Genomic DNA, 15,279 nt, shown 5'->3' with positions numbered 1-15,279 from the left:
GCAGAAACAAGTTACTTCAGTCTTGCTACTTGTCGGTAGCACGTAAATCCTAAAGGAAGATTAACTGGAGGCAGTGATGTAGGCTGGAATAATGCTCGGCTTACAGGATGAGAGGAGGGGGAAATTCCACCCAGCTATATTTTTGGGGAAATTTTGTCTGTGTGGCAGGTGAAGTCTGGGAACCCTGATCTTACTCTAACCTGCTTGAAGATTAATGTGTAAAGATAAGCATCTCTCCCTGATGTATTCAGGATCACTACTTTACTATCAATGCAGATTCCCGATAGGTGCATCTGAATGATACAATCACAGCAGAATGCTTTGATTTTAATTAAAAGGGGAATTACACTCCCAAGTAGAAAATCCCTATTACACTAAAACATTTCTTCTGATCTTTCAAAAAAAGTGAATAGTGAGAGTTGAACAAATAAACTTTATCTTGTCTTTGGGTAAGTGACATTCTGGTTCAAAATAGTGTTTGACTTCTCTTGGTGACAATAGTAACTCTTCCATTCTTACCAGTTTTTATGATTTTTTTTCTTCCCTGATATTTTGTGTAGAATGTTTCCCATATTGGAATATTTTAGTTCCTGTTGACATACCCATTCAGCCTCTAACTGTATGTCATTAAGTTGCATAATTAAGTGTCATGTTACAGGAATGACCTTTGATTTGGAGTCCTAATGGTAAGCTTAACGAGTTAGAGATGTCTGCACTACTAATAAATTGTGTTTATAAGATTCTCATAATAGTATTGACATTTGGGCTGCATTGGTGAAATCAGCAAAGGGGAGATAAACTTAATCAAAATTCCTGTGTAGTGCATAGGATCCCACTGTGATTTGAGACTAACATTTGTAGTTTGTCATCACCTGTCTATTTTAATAAAGTCCTGCTTGTGTTTAAAACTTTAATTTTAGCCAGGTGAATGTAGCTATACAGGGAAGTCTTTACTGGCGTAGCTTGTGGCAATTTTATTTGAAGAGGACCTAATTGCTTTGGTTTCAGGAATGTTCTTCCACCTGACTAAGACCCAGCTTTCAATGTTGCCCATTCAGTGGCAACCAAGTCTTGCAGCAGATGGTCAGTAATATCCTTGATGTTCAGATGTGGGGGAACACACGTGTGGTTTTACTTGCTAAAGACTGAGTGTGGACTACCCAATGCTGGCTGAGCTTGTCTGGGTAAGGTTTGGTAGCTGTCAGGTTGTACCTGGGAATCTGCTGTGTCCCAGAGCTGTGGGGTTTGTTTTTTTTTTTTCTCTGTAGGGTTGAATAGCTAATGACATTGTACAGCTGAGGACTTTGGCAGGCAGCTGAAGCAGTGGCCTACCTTTGACCAGCCCTATTCCCTCCCTTCCCTACTGCAACAGCTTCTGTCCTTTTTTTTTTAAATTTATTTATTAGATAAGAGATGATGCTTTCTCATGATAAGCAAGTTTGAATAGGAAGAGTGTGAAAATCCTAGGAGGCTTCAGCTGCACCTGAAGTCTCATCTCCCATAGTGCTAAGGCTATGTTAGCTCATGCAGAGGAGGGGAATATTTGGGCTTTTCAAGAAGTTCAGTTTTTTTGGGCTGTAGAAGAGAAGCTTCTAGTGGGTATAACTAGGTTGCACCCCCTTCTAGGAGAGGGATTGTGAATTGCAGGAAAAATAGAAAAAAAAAAAAAAGGATCAGACTGTTCTTCGTGTTTCTTTTTTGAAAGTGTACTAGAGAAAAATGATACTCTGTGGTACAGTTTTCCTGCCTCTTTCAGGATGCTCCCAGGCCTGTTTATGTACATGTGCCCTGACTTGCCAGTAGCCTTTTGATAGTTTCTCTTGCTTGAGCACAGTGGAGCTGTCTGAGCATCAGTTTGCTTGGGATTTCCCTTCAAAGCATCACTCATCATTGAAATCCTGCTTTGTGCTGTTTGGCTACATAGTTGATCATGTTCCTCCACGAAACACGTTAACAATACCTTTCATGACATTGATTTGACAAGAATAGCTTTTAATTTATCTATGCCTCATTTGTTCCTGTGTGAAATTTGTCTTTACTGACAGTATATGTTGTTTATGTTTTTGAGTCGTAGATGCCTGAAAGTTGACTAATGAATTCTTCTTAGCTAGATCTCTTGATTTTTGTAGTAATTTTTTTTTTTATCTGCAGAGAAGCCCAGAAAAATCTTTCAGCTTTTTATTACTGTGCTTATTCAATGTAGCAGTATTGCTCTCTGGGGTTTTGGTAGGGGATCAGGCATTCCTCTTAGCAATGTTCTTCTGAAACTTCATTTCAGTGAATGAACAACCTGAAAGAGAGAGCGAGCAATGCATGTGGATAATAGAAATTATTTTGTATGGAGCAGTTACTCAGATTGAAATGAATCTTTATCACTGTAATATTCAGGAGTAAATGAAATCACAGTTGAGTATTGGTAAGTTAATAAAGGAGAAAAGTATTTGTTCTTTAAAGGCAGAATGTTGCCATGAGGTCTGTGCAGCCGTGAGCACTCTTTTGTATGGGGTGAACTTGCCACGTAGCTGAGACAAGCCAAAAACCAGAAGGGAAGTCATTCTGTGTGGGTGACATGAATAACTCTGTGTGCCCAAGCTCATGAAACTTTTGATGATGGTAGAAACTGAACTCAGGTCCTTTAAGTCTGAGCTCTGTGCCATCAGTTTGCTACTTTTTTGGTTTTTGCTTTTAATGTGTATCTTAAGCATTGCAGGACTCTTGGTGGATCGTTTGCATCCTTAAAGTCAAACTGCAAGAGCGTAGTACAACATGAATTCATTGTGAATGTCATCTACGGCATGGAACAGTTTCTGCTAATTACTGTGTTGCTTTTTACCTCAAACAATTAATACTTCAAGCTTTCTAAGGTTTTAGATAAATTTTCTTGAAACAAAACATAGGGTTTTTTTATCTTCACATGTAGGGATATCTTGTGTTCCTCACTTGTCTGGAGAACATATGTAGGGATTTTGTGCAGCAGTGAAATGGAGCAAGAGAAAAGGAGAAGGTGCTACTGAATTCCCTACCTCTGTAATTAAACACTTGTGTTCAAAGTTGAGATTTTCATTGAGGCAGATTCCAAATGTGCTGTTTTCCCATAGGCTACAGTGGTTTCAGCTTCCTTAGGGTCTCTTTCCTTGGGATGTCCTCGCTGGTCTGGTTGGTGAGGATGACAGTGGCATGATTTAGTTATTACTCTAGAGGAAGGACAGTAGATGCAGGAGTCTGTCAACTTGGTGTTGGTGCTGTGTGTGGCCAAGATGGTCTAAAACATGAGGAGGACATCTTGACTCCATGTAGGCTGAGTGTTTTGCTATCTGCACAGCCGTCTTTTCCATGGGCAAAGTGAAGTGATATAGGGAGGAACTAATACTTCCTATTGTGCTTGAAATTGCATAGAAAGAAATAAATTACTGAAATACCTGCTGTGTCCTAAATGTTGAAAATAAATGTGTTTGCTTGTAGTTTTGTGTTTACTCTTTGGTCTTCAATATCTACTGGAAAATAGAAAAAGGAGGTCTGCTGAAAATACAAGGATCTAGACAGAATAAATTACATGTTTCTGTCTTCTCTTTCATTACCACTCTGTGACCAGACAATATCCAAACTCACTCTCCTGCTGAATCTGTCTTGTACATGCCTTTTAAATTGGGCAGTATATAGCTCCTGTGTTGTCTTCTCTAGGTAACTTCTATTTTCCTATGCTGTTTTTGTAGTTAGATGCCTCTGCTATGAAACTGTGGCTTTCTACTTTGAGGCTTTCTCTGAGTGTGGTGCTCAGTGTTTAAAACTTAGTGCTGATACATGATCTCTGCTCTCCTGTTTCAGGGTTTTCCAACACCAGCCCCTTCAGATTCATCCCAGGAGAAAGGTTTTGTCTTGATGCAGTTACTTTTTCTGTCTGGTTAGATCTTGTCTAAATGCTGATAGTCCCATTAAATGAAGAAAACAAACTTCATTGTAGACACATGCTGTTACCACAACCTCTCTTAGCAAAGTATAAGGCAGAGCGTGAAATAATCAGGCATAATGATATTCAGACAGTTGATAACATATGTCTGCGGCTCACAAGCTGCATATCCAAAATTCTAGAATCTTTCAGGGAAAACTTTCTTGTTCACACTTGGGAACTTCTATCAGGAGTTGTGTGTACACTTAGGAAACTTGTGCCCGTTGCTGAATGGGACGTGTCCAGCATTATCTTGCAACCATTATACCTTCTGTTTCCCTAGAGGAGAGAATTTAAACGCCAGTGCTCATGCACAGTGATCTGAAGTCCTGTTATTTGAATAAATGATAATGTTTCAGGTCTTTCTAGTTACAGGTCAAGCTTTTTGGGCTCATGATTCTAGTGGTTCTTAGAGGCCTTTTTCGGTTTTCTCAATATTTGACCTATGAACTTGCTATCAGAACTAGATGTGTCATATGGGACTCATTAAAGCCCAATACAGGGCTAAGAAGTTAGACATTATTACATGATAGTCCTCATTTTCTCTTTCAAGAATCAGATTAATGTGTTTGATCTATGTCTACACTGGGAGCTCACTGTCAGTTGAGTAACTTTGAAGGTCTGATGCTTCATTTTGCTTACATACCTGAAAATTAAACTCAGTTGAAACTCTTCTGTGAAGGAAGGCTACCTTTGTAGGCACTGTGTGTCCCTCTAGGAGAAGAGATAAATGAACCAGATGCAGTACATGCTTGTCCTAAATTGCTAGTACGTCTTTGCTTGGTGTTCAGGGCATATGGTGATGTAGAAAAAGTACCTGCAACTCCTCAGTACCTGGGGATGATCAGTATCCGTGCGACCTACTCTTGGGTTTTGTTGAACTGAAAATTGTTATTCACATGTTTACCAAGTGATCTCTGTTGCTTTGTATTACTAACAAGAAGTTATAATTCAAGCTTTCAGTCCTTAGCTATTAAGTTAGCATGCCTAATGCATGGGAGAGCATTTGTGCTGTTCTATGGATTATTTTTCCTGGCCCTTGCCAGATCATTGGAATGACTCTGATCCAGTCTGGCAATTCTGTGTTTGAATTTCACTGATAAAGGCACCGAGTAGAGCTAAGGCTAATGCACATCTCTGCCAGATCCCTGTAAAAGCACCCCTACTGTAAGCAGCAATTTCCTCTTCAATATATTGCTGTTACCATCATAACCCTGCTTTCTAAACTTGTTCTCTCTTGTTCTAGGCTGCAAGCATGTGAAAGGCATTCTCTTGTATGGACCTCCAGGCTGTGGTAAAACACTTATGGCGAGACAGATTGGCAAGATGCTGAATGCCAGAGAACCAAAGGTGGTCAATGGTCCAGAAATCCTCAATAAATATGTGGGCGAATCTGAGGCCAACATCCGCAAGCTGTTTGCTGATGCAGAAGAAGAACAAAGAAGGGTAATGCAAACATAGATAAATAGCATGGTCAGTATGAATGTGCCTAAAGAATGACCGGAAAGGAGGTTTATAATCAGAAAATTACTGCTTGCATTAAAAGACTGAGTCACTGCTTAGCTTGTGATTATAGTTATTCCTTGTAAGTCACTGAATATTAGTGTTTTACAGATTCACACACTGTCAGTTGAAAAAACGATCTTAGAACCTGAAGAGGTAGTCGGTCTTCTAGCTAGCTATGCTGAAGATGGACAGTTTGTTTAAATTCCATGCAGAGTTATTTTAAAGTAATACAGTAGGGCCCATCCTGCTATGCTTTGTATTATGTGGTGTGTCACCTGCTCAAAAAGTGCTTGAAAATGGGATTGCAAAAATTTTGCTCTGTTTTTTCTTTTCTTTTGTTTTTTTTTGTGGGAGAGACATAATCTATTTGGATTTTTGCTACTAAATTCAGGTGGCACATAACATAGGATGAATTTCAAATAAGGTTTCACGATTTCAGGTTTTTGGGTTACAGGCTTATTAGTGTAGGTAAATTATAATCCTTGAAGCATTATAATTGATACATTATTAATTTTTCTCAGCAGAAAGCTGATGGATGAGAATAGTGTCTTGAAACTTGACAGTCTAGATATTTGAAACTGGAAGTGGAGATAAAGATTCTGGTTTTTTCCAAACTTTTTTTTTTATCCATTACTTCAGCTGGCTATCAAAAGCTCAGTCTTTAGTTAGAAGGTGTAAACACTTATTTCATGTGTGCTATGGTAACTTTTCTCTGCTGTGGATGACTTAATCTTGATAGATTTTCTGGTAAAGAAAATACAATGTCAGGCAAGTCACAGTTAAATGTAGGGAAGTCTTTTCAGAAGACATTAGCAAAGGACATTGTATCCCTTAATTTTATTTATGCCTAACAAGACTGCAGGTTTTGCTAGTGGCTTGAAATAATTTAATTTTCTTCTGCAAAAGATTTATTAATAAGTCAGTCAGCTTTGCATGGTAACCTGTACTGATGTAAACAATCTTCTCTCTGGTTGTTGCAATATAACTGAAAGCTGCGAGCTTCTTTTCCTCTGCAATAACACACCTGTTAAAATAGACTTTATATTGGCTGGAGGGGATGGTCCTGATGACAAGTTGCAAGATTAAAAAGGTCTCGAAAAGGTTGGTATTGTAATGACTTGTGTCTGGGGCAGATTGCCAGTGACAGCACATTTACCCAGTGTTAACATGGTCTCCACTGTCCACAAAAGATGTTTTAGAAGTGGAATTTGAAGGGAAAAAGCTTCATAATACGGTCACAAAAAGTATCCTGTTCTCTTACCAGCTGCAACTGCTTCACCTTTGAGTGAACCTGGAAATAAGCAGTTCTGTTCCCGATTGTCACTGAGCTAATGGACTCCTTAAAAATATTAAGAACAAAGTTACTCTGGCAAGCCGTATATTTTCTAACTTTAGTACAACCTGGGGTATTTCCCGCATTGGGTGCATCCCTCCACAGATGTGTTTTGTTCTCTGTCTCCGTTCCAGAGGGCTTTCCCAGATACTGAGTACTGTGACCCTTTGTCTGAGCTGTATGTTCCAGCTTTGGGCTTGTGCTTTTCTTGTTCAGTCTAGTCCTCTTCCTTGAAACACTGCTGCTCTTACCAGTGTCAGCTGTGAAGTCCTATGCTCGTGCAAAGCCTACCAACCACCCCGTTTTGGAGGATGGCGAGATGTTATTCTGGAAAGGGATCTCATACATACGTAACGTGATACTAAAACAACTTGGAGGTATTAATGTTCTGTACCTGTGTGGCTGAGCTTGTTGAGAAGTTACTGTTTTGTTTGGATTGTTTTAGGTGATGACGTGGCATTCCTGACATGTTTTTCTCTCCAATAGCTTGGAGCAAACAGTGGTGTGCATATCATCATTTTTGATGAGATTGATGCAATCTGCAAGCAGAGAGGAAGCATGGCGGGTAGCACCGGAGTCCATGATACTGTTGTAAACCAGTTGCTGTCCAAAATTGATGGAGTAGAGCAGCTCAATAATATCCTAGTGATTGGTATGATGGTGCTTACTTTCTCTGTTATGGGGTCTGGTTGAAAACTGCTGATATTTTCCTCATAGCAGGTCAGCTAAGTTACTGTTACTGGTATTAGATCTGTTTGGACTAATCCAAGCTGAACGACTTCTGTTTGACAAGCATCAGTAGCAGATTTAAAGGGAGATGGTGCTGTAATCGACTGATATTGCTGCTTTCAACAATTTCCTCCTTTAGCTTTTGATAACAAATGTTTCATAGTTTAAGAAAACTTGCAAGGAATGATATGCATTGATGTATCGGCCTATGGAGGAGTGGGGCTTCTCTAGCTGTGTTGTCTAGTTGTCCTAGTGCCAGGAGGTCTGCAGATACAGTCACAAGTACAGGTTTGTTCCCTGTTGCCCTGACTGTACTTCAGGGCATGACTTTTCCAATATTTCTGAAGATGGGTATCTTTTGTCTGTTTTCTTGAGACTCTTTGAGGTATCTTCTTAGATCTATGGGCTGTATTCAGGAGTTGGAAACCCACTTAATAAGCTCAGATAATGCTTATTTTGTTATTAACTTTCAATTTAGGAATGACCAACAGACCTGACCTGATTGATGAGGCTCTGCTGAGACCAGGGAGACTGGAGGTGAAAATGGAGATTGGTAAGCAAGTTGGCATATCACAATACATGAGCTCGTGTGTACTTACAGTAGTAAAGCAAATGTATGTCATAATATGAATAATTAACCAGGATGGCATAGGTGCTAAACTTCATGCAGCTTCCTCCAAAATATTACATGTAAATTTAATCAGCCAATTAAAGTACCATTTTAGACTTACCTACTGATAAGCTATTGACCTGATATCAGTTTCTGTCCAGCAGAATGGATAGGTATGGGCAGGCAGGACCCTGAATCTCTTGCATGAATGAAAGGAGCCAAGTAATGGCACCAGACCATTCCTACATGGAAACTGCGGAACTGTTGAACTTGTAGAGTAGGCAAGTACAGTGTGGGGGCAATTCTTGACTTGGAGAAAGTGCAGATCATTTTATTTGCATGAAGTGATACTGGTGACTTTCACTGCAGGAACTGCAAATGTGAAACAGCATTGGCTATTGGCTTCTGAAATCAGCAGGTCTGGATTACTTGTATCAACAGAACTAAAAGTGGGCCGAAGAGCTCTGTTAGCCATTTATTCTAGTGAGCTGGAAAAGAATGCTATCTGTCAGTAACTTAAAAGGGACTTTTGTAATTGTATGTATCTGCCTGACACCAATGCAGATTAAATAATGGAATATCTGATAATGTAGGATTTATTAAGAAATTAAGCCCAGACCATCTTTGATTCATGAAAACAAGTCTCTGACTTTGCATTTGAGATCAAAAGTTTGATCAGTAAAGATCATGGTGGAGTCTAAAGAGTAGGTAGGTTGTGGTGCTCAGTTCTGAGATTAACAATTCACAGAATAAAGTTTGAATAGAGAATAGCCTGGAACTGATTAAAAGCTTAATGATCCTGTCTTGTAGTGAGAAACTCAAATTGGTTAAGATCTGTGTTTAATATAGAGATTGAATATGCAGTTTCAGATGTTTAGTTTGGAAGAGTGCGTAAAACATTTTCCCCTAACCTTCCACAGACATACAAATGTCACAAAATATTTTCTATGTTCTGAGCTAGGCACTGACTATTGTAAAGGTAAAAATTCTCAAACTGTAGTGATTCACAGAAAAGGAACAGGTAAGGCCATGAGTATTATGTTTTGTTTCCTTTCAGTTGCAGAAAATTAGATGAAAATGTCCATATAACACTAAAAATCATATGATATCATACTAGGATGGCAGGCAAGATTGTAATTGTCAATGCCGGTCTGAACTGCAGGGAAACTCTTGAAATCTGATCTAGCAATGTAATCTTAAGAGCTTGCTAGGGATTTTTTTCTCTTATCCTTAAAGGGTAATGTCACTCTTTGAAAGAGCCAGAAACAGGAAGGAGTTTTTTGATAGCTGAAAGGGAAAGATTTTAGGTAAGAGAAGGAATGAGGAAGTGAAGCTGATGACTACTGAGGCAGCTGCAGAGGTAACCTGGGCAGGGAGCTGATGCTAATGCTCCGGAGTTAATGCTGTCCTTGAGTACTGCAGGAAACAGTTTATATCAGGCATTACTGTGCATGTAGCTCATGCAAGATGTGAGGACTAGAGAGACAACTAGAGCACTAGCTGGGGTTTAAAAACTTGTGGCACAGACAGCATGGATGGTTTAAAATGTGCCAGAGACTGAAGAGACTAAGACATTTGTTAGATGTAGGAAAAAATACTGAAAGAGACTTGTGCCTGTTCCTGGTATAATCCACAAAAAAAGGAAAATTGGAAGTGTATAGAAGTGTATAGCAGTACACAGAGAATTATTAGAAGTCAGGCTGATGAATAGTAATGAGAGAGAATTAGCATTGGCAAAAACTGTAGCCAGATACAGTCTTCAGAAATTAACATAACTACAAGGAATTGAAGGAAAGACTCAATAAAGAAAGTGTACTTTAGGGATAAAGAAGTGTAGCCACAATGACAGTTGCCTTTGAACAATCTCATACTTGAAAACACATGCCTAATAGCAACTGTTATTAGTAAACACAGGTGAGATTGCTTGTATTGCAGATGTAGTACCTGCATCTTTAGTTGACAAAAATTAATTAAATTAAATAAATTCCAAGGACTGAGCAATGCATCCCTAGAATAAATTATCAGCTGATAAGGACTGAACACTGCTGGGGACTATGCACATTTTAAAATATCTTTTCACATACCCTCAGCACAAATACTAATCAGTGCAAATTATCAGATCCTTGTAATAAAAGCTGTGAAGGTCGGCTGGAAAGTGAGCTAAACAGCAGCATGGTTTTACCAAGATGATGATGTACCAGACTGACTTGTTACGCTTTCTTTTAAGAAAAGGCTTTTCTATATCTTCCATTGTATGCATTTCAGAAGGGACTTGCTAAGGTGCAAACTGGGAAATTATCACCTCAATTGGAGAAAATGAAAATTTTATGGGAATGGTATGGGCCAGGTGAAGACTGAAGTCAAGACCCTGAATTTTAGGGGAGTGAAGTTTCAGTTGATTAAGTAATTAGTGGATGGGACCCCCTGGGAGACTGCCTTGAGGGATAAAGGAGCAGAACAGAGCTGGCAGCTCTTTAAGGACATTTTTCTTAGCACGCAAGAACTCTTGATTCGCACATGTAAGAAATTGGGCAAGGAAGGCAGGAGACTAGCATTGCTCAGTAAGGACCTCCTGGTCAAACTAAAGTGTAAGAAGGAAATGCACGGGCAGTGGAACCAAGGACAGGTATCCTGGGAAAAATATAGGGACGCTGCCTGGATGTGTAGGGTTGGGATCAGGAGAGCTAAGGCACAGCTGGAGCTGAATTTGGCAAGGGATGTGAAGAATAGTAAGAAGGGCTTCTAAAGATATGTTGGCCAGGAAAGGAAGATTAAAAAAAATGTACACCCCCATCCCCTCCTGACAGATAAGACAGGAGAACTAGGGGCAACCAGCACAGAGAAGGCTGAGGTATTCAACAATTTTTTCCCCTTAGTTTTCACTGATAATCACTCTTCTCATCTCTCAAGTCCCTGATCCTCAAGGCAGGACTGGGAAAATGAAGTCCCTCCCATCGTGAGAGAAGATCAATTTTGGGACCACTGAGGAACCTGAACATACACAAGACCATGGGACCCAATAAGATGCATCCTAGGGTCCTGAGGGAATTAGCTGATGTAGTCACTGAGCCACTCTCAATCATATTTTAAAAGTCATGGCAGTCAGGCAAAGTCCACAGTGACTGGAGAAAAGGGAATATCTCGCCTATTTTAAAAAAGAGTGATAAGGTGCACCCTGGGAACTACCGATCAGTTATCCTCACCTCAGTGCCCAATAAGATCATGAAACAGATTCTCCTGGAAGATATGTTGAAACACGTGGAAGACAGGGAGGGAATTAGAGACTGCCAACATGGCTTCACAAAGGCCAAATTGTGCCTGACTAATCTAGTGGCCTTCTATGGTGGAGTGACTGCGTTATTGGATAAGGGACGAGCTACTTCTGTAGGGCCTTTGATAAGGTGCCCCACAACATTCTTGCCACTAAATTGGAGAGATAAGAGTTTGATGGATGGACCATTAGGTGGATAAGGAATTGGCTGGATGGCCATGTCCAAAGAGTTACAGTCAATGGCTCAATATCAGGGCAGTCCCCAACATCAGCACAGACTGGGGGATGGATGGATTGAGAGCAGCTCTGTGGAGAAGGACTTGGGGATACTGGTGGTTGAACAATTGGACATGAGCCAGCAACATGGGCTTATAGTCCAGAAAGCCAATCATGTCCTGGGCTGCATCAAAAGAATTGTGGCCAGCAGGTCAAGAAAGGGGATTCTCCCCCTCTATTCCACTCTTGTGAGATCCCCCAGGGCAATGCACCCAGCTCTGGGGTCTTCAGCACAAGAAAGACATGGACCTGTTAGAGTAGCTCCAGAGGAGGCACAGAAATGGTCAGAGGGCTGGAATACCTCTCCTGTGAACAGAGCCTGAGAGAGTTTGGGTTTTTCAGCCCAGAGAAGAGAAGGCTCCAGGGAGGCCTTCCTGTGCCTGTTCAATACTTAAAGGGAGCTTATAAGAATGACAGAGGAAGACTTTACTAGGGCCTGTCATGACAGGACAAGGGACAATGGTTTTAAACTGAAAGAGGGCAGGTTTAGATTGAATATAAAGAAGAAATGTTTTACGATAAGGGTAGCGAGGCACTGGACCAGGTTGCCCAGAGAAGCTGTGGATACCCCACCATTGGAAGTGTTCAAAGTCAGATTGGACAGGGCTTTGAGCAACCTGATTTAGTGGCAGATGTCTCTGCCCATGGCAGCGGGGGGTGGATTAGATCTTTAAAGTTCCCTTCCAACCCGAACTATTCTTTGGTTTTATGGTTCTGTGATAATTGCAAGATGGGAATTGGGTTTAGGGATGCCAAGGGACTGACCAGATTGCCTTTGTCTAAAGTGAATTCCTGGTGTGGAAGCCTAAGAGCAACCAACTTGAAGCAACCCCGAGGAAAGAAACTAAACCTTATGCTTTTTCTCTCTAGTTTGGTGGTGATGCTAATCAGTTTGCCAAGGGCAATTAGTGTAATTGAATGTTCTCAAACAAAAAGCATTGTCAAATATTCTACTTATAAGAATGAATAGCTCATGGTGAGAAAGAGCCTTTGGAATTAGGACCACTGAGGAGAGGGGAAGGCTTTGCTGCAGTTGCTGTGCCGAGGCACTCATTGACATGCTTTCTGTTTAAAATCTCAGGCTTGCCGGACGAGAAAGGTCGATTTCAGATTCTTCATATCCACACAGTACGGATGCGGGAACACCAGCTGCTGGCTGAAGATGTGGACATTGCAGAACTGGCAGTTGAGACTAAAAACTTCAGTGGTGCTGAATTAGAAGGTTTAGTTCGAGCTGCTCAGTCTACTGCTATGAACAGGCACATTAAGGTCAGTCCTGTCATCTCTCACCGTGGCAAAAAAGGGAGGATCATTACATTTGGAATCTTTTCTTGAATGTTTACTTTCAAATGGGTAATGGCATCTCAGCATATTTTAGGAGATGAAATTCATATGGACACCACCTTTTCACTGTGCTTTTACATGGTTCTGAATTACCTCTTTCATCTCCTGACCTCCAAGTTGGTCTTGCATAGCTCAGTGGGAATGGAAAGTGATTGTTTGTAAATGTATTTTGATAAAAACTGAAAGGAAGGTCTTGAGCTCAGTTTATGGATTGGAGCCAGGAGACAAGAGTTGGAATTGAGAACAGCCAGTCATATGGGAGGGATCTCTGCTGGAGCCTGTGCAGCTCAGTATATTCATAAATGATCTGCAAAGAGAGGAGAGAAGCGAGATTGCAAACTCATAGCTGTTTTGTGGCCATAAAGATGAAGGCCACCTATGGAAAACTGCAGAAGGCATTTGAAATAATGCAAGTGCACAAGTTGTAGTCAGTGAATTTAAATGTACATTGGGGGGACAAAATTCAAAAAGATATAGGCAGTGATAGGGACTGACCTGACCATTATTTGGGGTCGAGTTCTTGGAGTTATAATGATCTTGAAATATCAGCTCAGTCCTTATCAGTGAAAAAAGCAAGTGCAACATTAGAATTTACTCGAAGAGGTATGCAGAGCAAAAGTAAGGCTGTGATTATGTCATGGATAAAATCCCTGGTATATTTGAATCTGTGCAGTCCTGGGAAACCCACCTTGGAAAGGTTATGGTAGAACTAGGATTTGGAAAGGCAGCTGGGAAGCTCAGAGGTATAGGAAGGTTTTCACTGGAAGAATGGTTAGACTAGGATTTCTCAGCCTGAAAAAAATACGGTGAAGGGTTATGAAAAGTATGTGAAAACATGCGTACTGGAATCAGTGAATGGGGAATGACTGTTTACTCTTTCCTAATACAAGAACTCGGAGAACAGCAAACGATACCAGCCATGGTGTCGTGGTTTAACCCCAGCCAGCAACTAAGCACCACGCAGCCGCTCACTCACTCCCCCCTCATCCAGTGGGATGGGGGAGAAAATCAGGAAAAGAAGTAAAACTCCTGGGTTGAGATAAGAACGATTTAATAGAACAGAAAAGAAGAAACTAATAATGATAATGATAACACTAATAAAATGACAACAGTAGTAATAAAAGGATTGGAATGTACAAATGATGCGCAGGGCAATTGCTCACCACCCGCCGACCGACACCCAGCAAGTCCCCGAGTGGTGATTCCCTGCCCCCCCTTCCCAGTTCCTAAACTAGATGGGACGTCACATGGTATGGAATACACTGTTGGCCAGTTTGGGTCAGGTGCCCTGGCTGGGCATGAGAAGCTGAAAAATCCTTGACTCTAGTCTAAACACTACTGAGCAACAACTGAAAACATCAGTGTTATCAACATTCTTCACATACTGAACTCAAAACATAGCACTGTACCAGCTACTAGGAAGACAGTTAACTACATCCCAGCTGAAACCAGGACACACGGCCATGATCGAAGCAAAGAAAAGGAGATGTGCATTGTGTGAAGAAGTATTTAAGCTGTGGAAAGAATCGTTTGCTCCAAGATGTTGCTGATGCTAAAATCTTGGTTGAATTCAGAAGGGGCTTGTACAACATCTTCCATTTCAAATAAAAACTCACTTGATGGTCTCAGTGTCCATAGAGACTTGTAATGTTCTCAGCTCCCTCCATCTAGAGGAACATTGCCTTGTTTTCCCAATGTTTCCTGATTATGGGAGGTCAGTGTATCTTTAACTAGAAGGGAGTTAAGGACCATGAAATGTCAGGTTATATTAATCCAGATGCAAAACACAGTATTCGATGGTGTTGAAATATGAGATGATTAGTTTGTGAAGAAGGAGGCTGAAAGGCACAGCCCCTTTGCTCTAGTGGCCAAGAACTGGTGTGAATTACTGCAGAGAAAAGGCTTTGACATCAATTCCACAGCACTGGTGTATTTTAAGTAAAAAGTCTGTTCAGCCTTGAATATGAGGAAAGCAAATCATGCTTTCATTTAAGTGAGAGAAATCATTTTGTTGCTTAGACATTCGTATCTCTTGGGAGCACCCTTTTTAAAGGAAAAATGGCTCTTTCTGCTAATTTTTCTTGTATAGCCATAATACTTGAAAAGTTATTAATTGTTTCCTATAGCAAAAACCTACAAACATCAACAGTTTCTCATTTTCTTGTGTTCTGTCTCAAAAAAGAAGTCAGCACCTCTGGAGGTATTTTCATCCTTTCGCAGGCAAAACATTTTCCTTAAATAATTAATTTTGCTCATAGTTAATG

At 40.5% G+C, this 15,279-nt stretch overlaps 1 protein-coding gene across 6 annotated transcripts in view; it reads left to right on the top strand.

The window, feature by feature from the left end:
- NSF (N-ethylmaleimide-sensitive factor) overlaps nucleotides 1-15,279 on the top strand; it is an 83,816-nt gene that overhangs the window by 41,009 nt on the left and 27,528 nt on the right. For all 6 annotated transcript variants that reach the window (XM_010561310.1, XM_010561311.1, XM_010561313.1 and 3 more), the window contains 4 exons: nucleotides 5,193-5,392; nucleotides 7,272-7,437; nucleotides 7,993-8,067; nucleotides 12,753-12,940. In XM_010561310.1, coding sequence (XP_010559612.1) covers nucleotides 5,193-5,392; nucleotides 7,272-7,437; nucleotides 7,993-8,067; nucleotides 12,753-12,940 — 629 coding nt within the window. The remainder of the gene's footprint in view (nucleotides 1-5,192; nucleotides 5,393-7,271; nucleotides 7,438-7,992; nucleotides 8,068-12,752; nucleotides 12,941-15,279) is intronic.

Source organism: Haliaeetus leucocephalus, unplaced genomic scaffold (genome assembly GCF_000737465.1).
Source record: "Haliaeetus leucocephalus isolate CR32 unplaced genomic scaffold, Haliaeetus_leucocephalus-4.0 Scaffold144, whole genome shotgun sequence".
Classification (NCBI taxonomy): Eukaryota; Metazoa; Chordata; class Aves; order Accipitriformes; family Accipitridae; genus Haliaeetus; species Haliaeetus leucocephalus.
This window is presented reverse-complemented; position numbering and strand designations above follow the sequence as displayed.